The sequence below is a fragment of the Medicago sativa genome, chromosome 5, assembly GCF_051527215.1.
Source record: "Medicago sativa cultivar Bolivia chromosome 5, Bolivia_mono, whole genome shotgun sequence".
Lineage (NCBI taxonomy): Eukaryota > Viridiplantae > Streptophyta > Magnoliopsida > Fabales > Fabaceae > Medicago > Medicago sativa.
Window position 1 is genome coordinate 2,904,438 of NC_140753.1, and position 14,541 is coordinate 2,918,978.

General features: G+C 34.7%; 1 protein-coding gene across 1 annotated transcript; it reads right to left on the reverse strand.

Moving 5' to 3' along the window:
- Positions 1-1,171: 1,171 nt before the first annotated feature.
- On the reverse strand, positions 1,172-14,039 carry CYP97B3 (cytochrome P450, family 97, subfamily B, polypeptide 3). The gene is made up of 14 exons (XM_085712396.1): positions 13,797-14,039; positions 13,506-13,698; positions 12,899-13,006; positions 7,632-7,716; positions 5,892-6,130; positions 5,330-5,503; positions 5,158-5,205; positions 4,974-5,033; positions 4,724-4,810; positions 4,504-4,592; positions 3,852-3,943; positions 2,464-2,525; positions 1,717-1,866; positions 1,172-1,484 (listed from the first exon to the last, which is right to left on the reverse strand). Exons 1-14 carry the CDS (start codon positions 13,907-13,909, stop codon positions 1,260-1,262), a joined length of 1,725 nt encoding a protein of 574 aa, XP_085568522.1. The 5' UTR covers positions 13,910-14,039; the 3' UTR covers positions 1,172-1,259.
- Positions 14,040-14,541: the final 502 nt, after the last annotated feature.

Sequence of the window (14,541 nt, forward strand, 5' to 3'; positions counted from 1 at the left end):
GTCTGGCATTAAATAAACGCATAACAGCTTCCAAAGGAAGCTAGGGTTAGTTGTTTTTTTTCCTAAGAATATTGTTGGTGTTGTTACACGTGTAAAAGCTTAGTGTGGAAGCTAGGATTAGTTGATTAAGGAGGGAATTAAGGAGTGTGATTAGGGTTTAGTTATAGCTAAACTTTACAAGCTTTTAAAGTAAGAAGATTTTTTTTACTAATAGGGGATTTTTTGTTTTTAATTTACTTTTAAATTTTTTAATTACCTTGAATTTTGGTTAGGCACGGTGTTTGATATGACATTGAATGATTAGCCATTAGAAGGGAACACACTCAATCAAACTCTATACATACCATTGTGTTCACTTTTTAAAATATTGAAACGATTAAAAAAAATAATTAAAAATATGTAAGTATAACGAGGCATCCATGTGTCCTGGTTTCAATGCCAAGTCACCTTATTTACTTTAGGAGTTTAGGTGCATTTGTTTTGCCTTTTCTACGACTAGTATGTGACCAATTTGCATGAATTAACTATTTTATAAAGCTTTCCGAATAAAGAGTGTTGCGAATAACCATCAATATATTTTTGTTCAAAAAAAAAAAAAAACCATCAATATATTCCTTAAATTATCAAGCTTTGTCTCCAATTTTTCGGTCAAGTAATCTATTGACAAGAAATTCACCTTTTAAAATAAATAAATGAGAAATTTTGGTTGAAACCCCAGCTCCTACTTATATAGTGCAATGTTCCTCTCCAATTTAGTCCATAAAATAGGTAAATATACTAAATAGTTCTTAAACTATATAAAATCCGTCAATTTAGTAAAGAAGTTGAGGACGAGATCAAAGGATTGTCAAATACATAAGGATTTCAAATGCTTTGCGGATTACTTAAATTTACATAGTTTGGATACTAAATTAGAGTGATGGTGATAGTTTAGGGACTAAAAATTGATGGTATTCAATTTAGTGCTACAAGAGCTCGACTATCTCTCAATAGTTAATATTATAGTTTAGGCACTAAATTAGAGAGATGGTGATAGTTTAAGACTGAATTGATGGCGTTAGTATAGTTTTTTAAAAAAATTATTATAGTCTTGTGTCTTATTTTGTGTGTTCTGGTATATTTAATTTTTTGTGTGGTTATGTTCTTTGTATTACTACCTATGTAGGCTATGTTAGAAAAGATGATAATAATGTACATCAGCAGTCTTTGTAGGCTATTACATGAATACTATCATTCAAAATCATGTTCAAATCAGTATGTCAATGTGAACAAGATCTCTTCCTCAAATTACACCACAATCCATTTTTGGTATGGATAGTTGCTCCGGTAACTAGTTCAACCGATTCAGGGGTCCCCTTCAATTCCACGTCGAAATTTTGAAGCAGCATAGTCAGTGCTACAGTGGACTCCATGAGAGCAAATTGATCCCCAACACATTTCCGTGGACCGCCGCCAAAAGGCAAGAATGCAAAATCCGATATAATCTGATTATAAGGAAAAACAACTTGTCAATGTTCTTTAAAATGAATCACACAAGCCAAAAATAAAGAAATTTTGACATATCTAATTGAAATTTCATTTTAAACGAAAAAAACAAAGGAGTTATAAATTATAATGATTGAAATAAATTTTTGATAACTCTTTTGCTTAGAGGAGTTCTATCCTGCTGGGAGAAGAAGAAAAGAGAGAAGAAAAAAAAAAGGAGTACGAAGAAACCTCGTTTGGATACAATGCCCCAGGACTTCGAGATGGATCAAAACCAGCCCACCCTTCAATTTCTTCATTCTTGTTTTCAACTAGGAATCTCTCAGGCTCAAAGTCATCAGGGCGGTCCCAAAAATATGGAGATCGATGGAGATTATATACCTGGATACATGAATATTTAATTTGAGCAGCCACACAGACATCAAGGGATATGTAGTAGTGTTGAACCAATATATAAGTACTACACTAATATTTTGGAAACAAAAATGGCAGTAAGGATTGGTTACTCCAATACTATCATGATATCAATGACATGCATGGGATTCCAAGGCAATGGTCCACACCTAAACTTGAAAGGATTACCTACAAATGTCACTCATGCACGAGAAAAATGCAACAAAACGGTGGGGATTTCCCACAGTGACACTCTTGGTTGAAAAAATGGCAGTAAGGATTGGTTACTCCAATACTATCATGATATCAATGACATGCATGGGATTCCAAGGCAATGGTCCACACCTAAACTTGAAAGGATTACCTACAAATGTCACTCATGCACGAGAAAAATGCAACAAAACGGTGGGGATTTCCCACAGTGACACTCTTGGTTGAAACTGTAAGTTAAAGTGTGATTGATGTGCAGAAGGGGACCCCGTCATGTTCGTGTAAAACATTGAACGAAACTAATCATAAAATACATGGATTTGTGATATCCACTCCCTTGCTATGAAACAAGGTGTCACAGATGTTTGTACTCACAGAAATGAAGACATCAGTCCCGGCAGGAATTGTATAACCATCTTTGTCACCTTTATGCCCTCCTGGAGAAGTGGTACAAATCCTTAGATAATTCAATAAAGAAAGATAACTAACATTCAATAAAGAAAGAAATAGTAGTTTAAAAATCTCAGCTACAAAAAACTCCTAGATGCCTCCTAATAAGTGGAAATAACCTCATACAGCTTGAAGATGATGTGCAAGATATCGGACAAAATAAATCTATTTGACCTCATTCATCGATTGAATCCATAACTTTTGAAATCTGAATCATGATAATGCATCTTATAACTAAAGAAAAAGAATTAAAATGATGCACCTTAAAGTTGAGTAAATTCATTTTTTAAATATATTAACTATTTGACTTCATTCTAAGGAACCTCATTCAGTTTTGGATCTTTTTACCCATCTTTATCACCTTCAACCTTGATTCTTTTCAAGGAATTCATGATTCCTTTCAGTTCTCCAATACTAAGAAACCGGCCCCTTCAATTCTTTCATTACTGAATTCTTATTTCAATCTCAGCTTTGACAGCCATTTTTTGGAAAGCTAAACCTCCGTATAAGGTTAGGGCTTGTGTTTAAGATGGAATAATAAATAGGAATGAGTAACACTAGTGATTTGTTACAGATGCACACGCTTTATGAAGCTCCCCCTCTTGATGTTTGTTCACGTACCACCTCAACAGTAGCTCTGATTCAAATAGCTAAGCCAGCTCCTCTTTTACCATGGTAGATTCTGTTTGGAGAACATTAGATCTGTCCAACCAATCCACCATGATTTGAGTTCTAATCTTCCACCTAGAGTGGAGTGCATTCACCAAGAGTGGAACGCCAGATTGTCTTATACAGAGATTTCTTTCTACTTATGTTCTCCTGGAATATGCTTGTGTTGTTGACCCCTCTAAATCAATTTCAGTTGGTAAGAAAGGCGTTGCTCTCTCCTTGTCCATATGCACGCATTGGAGCTGTTTTGTTCTTTGGAACTGATCATTTTCCTTCTTTTTTTTCCTTTTATTTTTTCTTACTTCCCCATGTTTGGAAGAGTTCTGATATTCTGCACCGTACGTATTTTCACTCTGATTTAATTCCACTATCTCAATTTTGATTCTGTATTATAATCTGTCCTGTTCGTGTATAAGACTTTTAATCCATGTTGGGTGTGCTACATCGGCAAAGCATGAGTAATGCATGTTCAATCAAAACAGTTGATCCACTCTGAGTTTCATTAAGTTCATGTAGGGTATTGATCATTAGGATTCTACACCCTTAATTAATTTTACTAATCAATATTTTTAAGTAAATAACAATAACAATAATAAAATGTGTTTCAATTCCATCTTTGTTGAGTATTCTGTAGAAATCGATACCTGGTAAAACATCAGATTTGAGTGAACGTCTAATCAGCAGAGGTGGTTGTGGATATAATCGTAGAGCCTCCACAACAATTAACCTGATGTACCTGGGTGCAAGCAATGGACATTAACATAGCTGTTTTATAGTAGTGGCTTTGATGATTACTTGGTACAGTGGACTCAATGTAATTGTTGTATAATGGTTATGGTTTTATAAGCTAACTTTAACTCATAATTCTAATCAAATAAAAGGAAAAAAAATGATAATAATAACCAATAAATATGGAAACTAATCCTAAGAGATAATATAAGATACCTTAAGATAAGACACTCCAAATAATATCAAGATATTTCATTATCATCTAACAGTAATGTTATATAAAAACATTAGAAGCCCAACACCAACCCTCATCATGACAAACCACACTATTCCAGAAAAACTGACTGACTATAAAGTTCACATTATGAAAAACTAATTGGAATTAACCACTTGTTGTAATGTCTGTTTTTCAAGAAGATGAGGTATATTTTGCCCCCTTTTACTTGGAAAATAAAATTATTGTTAATGCATCATAAATTTATTTAATCTTTCTGAATCAAATAATAGCCATCAAACAGGTACTGAGGTACCAGTGAATATAATAGGTAATATGAAATGGGAACCTACTGCAACTTTTTAAGCAATTCAAAAGTTGGCCTCCCCGTACCCAACACCGAATCTACCTCTGCTTGAGCCTTCTTCATTTTGTCAGGATTCTGCAGTAGAGAAATTGGTAAGCATTAAGATGGTGTTACACAGAGAAAATCATGAAAAGAAAACATGGCAACCAATGCCACAAATCTGCCTGTCATGAGCAGTCATGTTCAGGTATATTTGATTAACATACTTGAGCTAGCAGGAAAACTGCCCATGTAAGAACTGCAGCCGTCGTTTCATGACCAGCAATAAGCATTGTCATTAAATCATCCCTCAACTGTCAAGAGAAGGAAAGAAGTAAACAAACCCTAATTTGAAAAGCTACCTGAAAAGATAGATATTGTCTAAACTCCAAACAAGCATTTTTGCCTATCTAAAGCAACCGAAATTTCAACCAGACTGGTTCCTTTGGAAGAATGATAAATCAGGAAGAGTTATACCTGACGATCATCAACATCAACTCCCCGCATATCAACTAGAAAGCGCAGAAGACTTGCATCCTGTAAGCTTCCATCTTAGTAAACAGTATGGAATGTATCAAACTCCTAGTTTTCATGGAGTCATCCTGAGAGCTTAACATTATCCCTTGGTGTAAGATCCATAAAAGATAAAAAAAAAAATTACCTTCAAATTTGAGTAATCCCTTTGCTGCAGTTTCTCAACATCTGTTTCCTGCAAAGAAAAGTATAATCAAGACCATGTCATGTACAGTCAACACAAAGTAACAATCAAACAAAGATACCAATTCCTGCAATGACTCGTAATCACCAATGAAAAAGTCGAAGTATTATCTCACCTCCCTACTCTCTTTTGCATTTCTGATAAGTCCATCGAGACAAGTATTAATGACCTTAAGGTCATCCTGAAACTTCCTTTGCCTGGGTACTATCCACCTTGCTAATGGAAATTTCCAATATGGAATATAGAAAGTGGACCTATGTTCAGCTTCAAAAAGTGTGCCATACACTGCCTGTAACAGATTTAACAGTAGAGGGTTCAGCTTCATTAACTCTCTTAACATATGGTAACAGATAAAAAATTGTTGTTTTGAAAAGCATATTCTCAATGTTATAAAATTTTGACTCTCATGTTCATGCAGTTTATTACGGACAATATGAAAAGCTTATAAGAATTAGATGATTTTTTACATATTAATGATGAAGAGCTTTTATTCTTACCCACATAATGACATAATTATTCCCAGAAAATATCTCTGAGCACTAGGCATACAAAAGATTGAGCTTTTGGATAACATACTAATATGGCACGTATACTTGAATTTATAAGAAGAGAAATGCTAGCAACACACATTAATACAACATCAGTATCATTTGAAATGCACAATCCTTTAGTCAAACCTTAATAACGGGAGATTCATTGGTGACAGAACCAAAGTCATAGTTGAACACACCTAGCCCAATAATATCAAGCGCCAAATTTGAAAATTCTGCCTCAAGGTCCAATTCGATTGACTTCTGCCCACTATACCCCTCTCCTTCAAGAAGCTTATCGATCTTTAATACTGTTCTTTCTGAACAGGAAGTGAATAGTTTTACCATAGCTTCCAAGTATGAGGTATGGAAACCCGGAGCAATCACTGCAAATTTTATGAATACCAAGTTAAATAAGAAAAGAAGGTTATTGCCAGAATTTCGAAGATAGATCACATGGAAATTATCAGTACGGGACAAAAGAGGGATTTGGGGAGGCAAGTGTCAACGCCATGCAGATGTGGTGGAAGAGGAAAACATTAGAAGCAAAGTAACAGCAAAGGGAGAGATAGGGAGAGGTCATCCATTCATTGAGTAAAATTTGGGCCTTTGTTGTTTTTTGATTGATTCTGATCCTTGTAATTGACTATTATTGCTATTTCTTTGTAATGAATACCTACATCTGGTCTGTTACATTCATATAAACTCTTGACAGTTCCCAAGAAATGCAACCTATAGAAAACACCGATGATTTGAAAGTTCTTCAGACTCGTAAATCTAAAAGATTATCAGTGTTAATTTAACAAGTTCGTTATTGCAGTCCACATGAGTTGGAAAGATTAGATAGATTTGAGAATGATAATAAATACTCCCTCCATTCCTTTTCTTTTGATGTTTTAGAGCTTAAACTTTATTCCAAAACTTTTGATGTTTTAGAATTTTTAATACTTTTTATCCAATTTTACCCTTGTTGAAAAACACACTTTGAAAATTGGAAATTTAAATAATAAATGCAATTTGTGTGGTGAGTTTCAATAATTAAGGAGATTAGAATTTTGAGAAAAAAAAAATCAAGGAGTAAGTAAGGGTATTTTAGTATAAACCATACGATTATTCCTATAATTTAATGATTCCTTAATATTTGTGCAATCACCTAAAACATCAAAAGAAAAGGAATGGAGGGAGTAGCATATCAGCGAGGACATGCATTTGACTGGTTGCAGTTGTTGGGCATCTACATGGAAAAACACTTTGAGATATTATTATAACATATTTTCTCATAGACATCAGTAACTTTATGGTATATAAGATGAGTTCTAGTAGGGAAATATCTTGGGCAGTTTGAAGGGTTGACATTAGAGACCTTCCATTGGCTAGAACACAAGCATCAGAAGGTTTATGGATGTATCATTAGATTTGGAGTAAAAGGTATTCTACTTTCTTCTTTACATTTTTTTTCTTCTATAAAAGGCATCTAATTAAAGGAGAAAAGAAGCAAAAGAAAATGGAGGATCACAAATCCTCAATAAGCTATGAAGATAACAGGGTAAAAACAAAAGAGAAGATACATAAGCTCTAAAAAGAATCCCTATCCTATGCAAATCTGAGAGTTGAAAAGTCCGTGGGTAGAAACCTGCCATGATCTACAAAAGCAAGCATGTTCAATATATGTGGAGAAAGATAACTATTTAGGAATTACTCTAAAGGTAGATAACCAAACTCCAGCAAAAAGAAGATAGTGCTGAAGTTCACTTAAGATTTCTCTACCCCCAAAAACTTTATTGGTAGAGAATATAACTTCTAAATCTAACAAAATATCAGATATGGAGTGAAGGAGAATAAAAGGGGGGAAATGACAGAAAGATAATAGAGATCAAGTTTGCACACCTCTTCTCCTTTGCTTCCATGTCTCAAGGTCCGCAGGAATGAGTCCTTTTCCCATAATTGGTTCAAGGATATCAGCGAGTACTCCCTAGTTTTTCAATTAACAAGCACAAGCAAAAAAAAAAAATGATTTGAAAGTGAAGTACAAAATAGAAAGTTAGAAACTAAATGAATAACGCAGGCACGTCAATTCACAAGAAAACCAAAGTGTCAAATTCAAGCTCATGTAATCCAAGGGAAGCACATGCTTTACATTTGGCCACAATTTAATGGATAGCTTCTGGTCAAAAATTTCAGGTTTTTCAAAGTTTTGCACCCACTTTGGCAGGACTTACTACAGCTACAGTAGAAATAACAGAAAAAAGATAGAAGCCTTTTCCCACTGCAGGATTTACTACAGATGTTTATTTACTTAATTTTTCCAAAAAGATAGTACCCTAGCTTTTACTGTTATAATGCGCATCCCTGACCTACCTAGTTTGGCCAAATGAACAATTAGCCTGTAAATCCATAAGACCATGTACAATGGAAAAAAAAATTCAATAACCTTCAACACCCACTTTTTCAATTCCCATCACTCCACATCATTTTCTCTCTCTTAATTCAACACCCATTCAATTTTTACTACTCCAATAGTTTTCATTCAACACCCTACCCCACCACTTTTTATTTCTTATTCTTATTTAATTTTTGTTTTTATAATCACATAAAATTATATTATCGATTATAATTAAATTAAAATAATACAAATAATTTTTTTTAAAAAAACAATATTTTTTTTAAATAATTTTTTTTATTTTCTTAACTTAAAATGCAATACAAGAAACTAAGCACGCGACACACGAATAGCTTAAAATGCAAGACAACAAACAAGCACACAAAACACACGTAATTTATTTAGTACGATACAAATGATCTTCAATTACGAAACATTCCAAACTTTGTCCATATGTGCTTCACTAGATCTGCTTGCAATGCGTGATGAACATTTGGATCACGCAACTCGGATCTAGCACGCACATGATTTGCAAAAGTGGGTAACACCTCGGTCGAGTATGGTTGCGGTGTACTAGATCCACTTCCCTCGGATTGCTCAAAATCGGTCCAACGTTGAGCATATGTATCTCGTTCATCCTCAACAATCATATTATGTAATATGATGCATGACCTCATGATGATACCCAAATCGGTTATGTCCCACAAGCGAGCTGGTTCACGGATGATTTTAAATCGAGCTTGAAGCACTCCAAAAGCACGTTCGATGTCCTTCCGACATCCCTCTTGATGTTTTGCAAATAACTTATCGGGTTCACTTTGAGGAAGTCTAATTGATTTGACGAAAGTTTGATAAGAAGGGTAGATACCATCAGCTAGATAGTATGCCATATTATAGGGACGTTGATTCACAAAGAAATTCACCCTTGGAGTCTTTCCCTGTTCCACATCATCAAACACTGGTGACCGATCTAGAACGTTTATATCGTTCAACGTTCCCAGACATCCAAAAAAGGCATGTCAGATCCATAGATCATGAGATGCAACTGCTTCAAGAATAACTGTGGTGGTTCCCTTATCCCCCTGGTAAATTGACCTTCCCATGCTTTAGGACAATTTTTCCACTCCCAGTGCATACAGTCAATACTCCCGATCATCCCTGGGAACCCCCGCATTTCACTAACATGTAGTATTCTTTGCAGGTCATCTTCGGTTGGTACTCTCAAGTACACTTGCTCATACAGTCGTATGATTCCTTTGCAGAATCTAAGTAAGCACTCCAATGTTGTACTACTTCCTATTTTGATGTATTCATCGACCGCATCTGCTGCCACACCATATGCTAACATTCGCATTGATGTGGTACATTTTGCTAATGGTGATATACCTTCTTTGTTGGTGGCATCAACTCGCTGGGTGAAGTAGTTATCACTACTTGAAAGGTCTCCAACGATTCGAAGGAAAACATGTTTTTGCATCCGGAACCGACGACGAAACATTGCATCGTCATATGTAGGCTCATTGGCAAAGTAGTCGTCAATGAGTCTTTGGTTAACTGCTGCATGATCTCTATTTAAATATTTTTTTTTACGAGATCCACTACCTGATCCACTACCTTCCTCTAGTTTTTTTCGACGCTGAATAAATCGGTTGACGATATAAGTGTCTTCAGCATCACGTTTTTGGAAGTAGACTTTCATATCAAAACCAAAAGGATCCATTGATAGTGTTTGGAAGTAGATATTGGAAGTAGATATGAATGCAATTTGAGAAAGGAAATAGTTTAAACAATATTCAAGTGGCAAATAGGTTTGGAAGTAGATATGAATGCTATTCAAGTCCCTATATATAAGCAAATAGTTAAAGCACGGGGAGTGAATTATTAGTGTTTGTTAAAGGACGGGGAGTGAATTATTAAAGTGGATGTAACACTAACAAAATAGTATGCATAATTAAAGTTTTGTATGCATAGTAAAGCAATACCATGGGCTGTGAAAAAACTAGTGAGGAATACCATGGGCTGTGAAATTAAAGTTTGTGAAAAAAGTCACGGGACAAATATTATGCATAATTATTAAAGCAACATTGAGGACTAGACAACACTGACAATTATTTAAAGCAACATTGAGGACTAGACAACACTGACAATTATTTAAAGTAAACATTGGGGACTAGACAACACTGACAATTTTATTCAGTGTTGACTAGTCCTCAATGTTGCTTTAAATAATTGTCAGTGTTGTCTAGTCCTCAATGTTGCTTTAAATAATTGTCAGTGTTGTCTAGTCCTCAATGTTGCTTTAATAATTATGCATAATATTTGTCCCGTGACTTTTTTCACAAACTTTAATTTCACAGCCCATGGTATTCCTCACTAGTTTTTTCACAGCCCATGGTATTGCTTTACTATGCATACAAAACTTTAATTATGCATACTATTTTGTCAGTGTTACATCCACTTTAATAATTCACTCCCCGTGTTTTAACAAACACTTTAATAATTCACTCCCCGTGCTTTAACTATTTGCTTATATATAGGGACTTGAATAGCATTCATATCTACTTCCAAACCTATTTGCCACTTGAATATTGTTTAAACTATTTCCTTTCTCAAATTGCATTCATATCTACTTCCAATATCTACTTCCAAACACTATCAATGGATCCTTTTGGTTTTGATATGAAAGCCTACTTCCAAAAACGTGATGCTGAAGACACTTATATCGTCAACCGATTTATTCAGCGTCGAAAAAAACTAGAGGAAGATAGTGGATCTCGTAAAAAAAAATATTTAAATAGAGATCATGCAGCAGCTAACCAAAGACTCATTGACGACTACTTTGCCAATGAGCCTACATATGACGATGCAATGTTTCGTCGTCGGTTCCGGATGCAAAAACACGTTTTCCTTCGAATCGTTGGAGACCTTTCAAGTAGTGATAACTACTTCACCCAGCGAGTTGATGCCACCAACAAAGAAGGTATATCACCATTAGCAAAATGTACCACAGCAATGCGAATGTTAGCATATGGTGTGGCAGCAGATGCGGTCGATGAATACATCAAAATAGGAAGTAGTACAGCATTGGAGTGCTTACTTAGATTCTGCAAAGGAATCATACGACTGTATGAGCAAGTGTACTTGAGAGCACCAACCGAAGATGACCTGCAAAGAATACTACATGTTAGTGAAATGCGGGGGTTCCCAGGGATGATCGGGAGTATTGACTGTATGCACTGGGAGTGGAAAAATTGTCCTAAAGCATGGGAAGGTCAATTTACCAGGGGGGATAAGGGAACCACAACAGTTATTCTTGAAGCAGTTGCATCTCATGATCTATGGATCTGGCATGCCTTTTTTGGATGTCCGGGAACGTTAAACGATATAAACGTTCTAGATCGGTCACCAGTGTTTGATGATGTGGAACAGGGAAAGACTCCAAGGGTGAATTTCTTTGTGAATCAACGTCCCTATAATATGACATACTATCTAGCTGATGGTATCTACCCTTCTTATCCAACTTTCGTCAAATCAATTAGACTTCCTCAAAGTGAACCCGATAAGTTATTTGCAAAACATCAAGAGGGATGTCGGAAGGACATCGAATGTGCTTTTGGAGTGCTTCAAGCTCGATTTAAAATCATCCGTGAACCAGCTCGCTTGTGGGACATAACTGATTTGGGTATCATCATGAGGTCATGCATCATATTACATAATATGATTGTTGAGGATGAACGAGATACATATGCTCAACGTTGGACCGATTTTGAGCAATCCGAGGGAAGTGGATCTAGTACACCGCAACCATACTCGACCGAGGTGTTACCCACTTTTGCAAATCATGTGCGTGCTAGATCCGAGTTGCGTGATCCAAATGTTCATCACGCATTGCAAGCAGATCTAGTGAAGCACATATGGACAAAGTTTGGAATGTTTCGTAATTGAAGATCATTTGTATCGTACTAAATAAATTACGTGTGTGTTGTGTGCTTGTTTGTTGTCTTGCATTTTAAGCTATTCGTGTGTCGCGTACTTAGTTTTTTGTATTGCATTTTAAGTTAAGAAAATAAAAATAAATTATTTAAAAAAAATATTGTTTTTTAAAAAAAAATATTTGTATTATTTTAATTTAATTATAATCGATAATTATAATTTTATGTGATTATAAAAACAAAAATTAAATAAGAATAAGAAATAAAAAGTGGTGAGGTAGGGTGTTGAATGAAAACTATTGGAGTAGTAAAAATTGAATGGGTGTTAAATTAAGAAAGAGAAAATGATGTGGAGTGTTGGGAATTGAAAAAGTGGGTGTTGAAGGTTATTGAAAAAAATTTCCCATTGTACATGGTCTTAAGTGATGAACATGTTCCCAAATCCCAATCATGATGTCATTTCAATCACTATTAGGGTTTAAGCAGGGAGGTGGTAAAAGGATAAATTGAAAGCTATAGTTTTGTTGTAGGATGCTGGACAGATTTTGAGGACAAAACCCATGGTAGAAGCATACTCTTGAAATGAATTCATTCAATATTTTCGGGTTCATGTGAGGATAGATTAATGGGAGGAAAATTTACTGTACACTAAACTTGAGTTCCAATAAGCTATCAGATAAGCCAAAATAACATACCAATCTTTTTCATTTTATTCTTTTCAGGTTCATACTCATAATAATAAAGATCATCAGAGGATTAATCAAGTTAGCATAAACAACCTCTCAGACAATCAATTGAACCAGGCATGATATATAATAATAAAACAAGGGGTAAGATTTTACCTTGTCATAAGAAAAGGCATTTTCTCGCAGAATATGTCTTGCAACAATGGGATCAGATACAACGACAAATGCTTTGGGACCAAACGCAAGTTTATACACAGAGCCATGCTGTCACGTTCAATAATATCCTCATAGGATAACTAAAAGTGAGACAGACTGAGTAAAGTGAAAAACAAAAGTAAAACAAGAAAGAGTAAAATTGTCCAATTCAACAATGTAAGAAAACAATCCACATTCATATAATACAAGTATAATAACATTTTCCCTTTTGGAAAAAACAGTTTAGTTAAGCGCTTTTAGCATAAGCTCTTATCATACAAATGCTTATGTATAAGTTGTGTTCATAAGCTCTATTTGGATAAATAGCTTAATTTGCAGCTTATAGCATAATTGTGGTATGTATTCTATTTCTAAAGATAAAATGAAGTTAAATTGTTTTTGCATAAGCTGTTTTTATAAGCTATCTTAGAGAGCTTATTAAAATAAGCTAAAACAGGTTATGAACAACATGTCATAAGTTGTTTTCATAAGCTCTTCTAAACTCAAATAAGTCAACCAAACAGACCGTAAGTTGAAATTCAAAATCCAAATGAAAAAGGTCGAATACCTCTAAGAACCAATCATATAGTGAGAAAAAGAGAGGTCGATCAAACAAATCGGTGACAGCACCTTCAGCTATGGGCATATTCCCTAAACTTCCGCCGCTTAACAAGTTTGTTAAAAGATTGCTGGCGTTGTCAAACACATTTCGACTACTACTGCTACTTTGTTTCTTCTTATCACTGTTAACCGCTTGACATCTACATTATTATTATAATTCAAATTCAATACATGCATGTATGTATAGCTTAAACAAGTTTTGAACATTAAATAAATAATTAATTAACCAGAAAAAGACCTGATGGTAGAAGAAAGGCGTTTGGAATGAGAAGAAAAGCGAGAGGGATGAAGAAATCTGGTGTGAAGATTTGCACCGGTGAGTGTGACGGTGGAGATAGCGACGGCAACCATGGCGTTGACGACGGTGTGAGTGGTGGTTGTGATTTTTAGTTCCGTTGAAAGATACTAGTGGAAAGTGATGACATTACATTACACTGAATAAAAGGAAAAGGAAAATGTTAAGGATATGACTCATGAGACTGAAGTTGAACCATTGGTGGTGGTTATTTATTGTTTTTTTTAGCTGCCGCCAATTTTACACTAATCCTATTTTAACACGTACTTATTTATTTCAAAGTAAAAAAAAAAAAACTAATAATTTTTTATTGTTAGGTTTTTATTTTAGTAAATAGGCAATTACGCCCCCTGAAATTGTAAGTTTCGTCAATTATCCCCCTGAAATTAACAAAACTTCAATTACCCACCTGAAATTGCACAACGTTAATCAATTTACCCCCTCCGTCAAATTCTTATGTTAGTCAATATAACATTTTGCACTTATGTGCAAAATGCCCCCTGAATTTGAAAATTTATATTTTTTTTTCTTATCCTTAAAAGTGATTACATTATCATTGAATTGTGAAGCATATTAGCTAAGTTTTGACAGTAAACAACCATATATTGGCAGTATGGTAGAACAAATTGGCACTATTTGGTAAACCCTACGATAATGTTCAAAACTCAATAATATTTACAAAACAAAC

Excerpts from the sequence above, each read along its gene's own strand:
- CYP97B3 (XM_085712396.1), bottom strand. The coding sequence starts at position 13,909 with ATGGTTGCCGTCGCTATCTCCACCGTCACACTCACCGGTGCAAATCTT. Across the intron at positions 13,699-13,796 it reads CGCCTTTCTTCTACCATCAG|ATGTCAAGCGGTTAACAGTG; the intron begins GTCTTTTTCTGG and ends ATAATAATGTAG. Across the intron at positions 6,131-7,631 it reads ATGGAAGCAAAGGAGAAGAG|TGATTGCTCCGGGTTTCCAT; the intron begins GTGTGCAAACTT and ends TAAAATTTGCAG.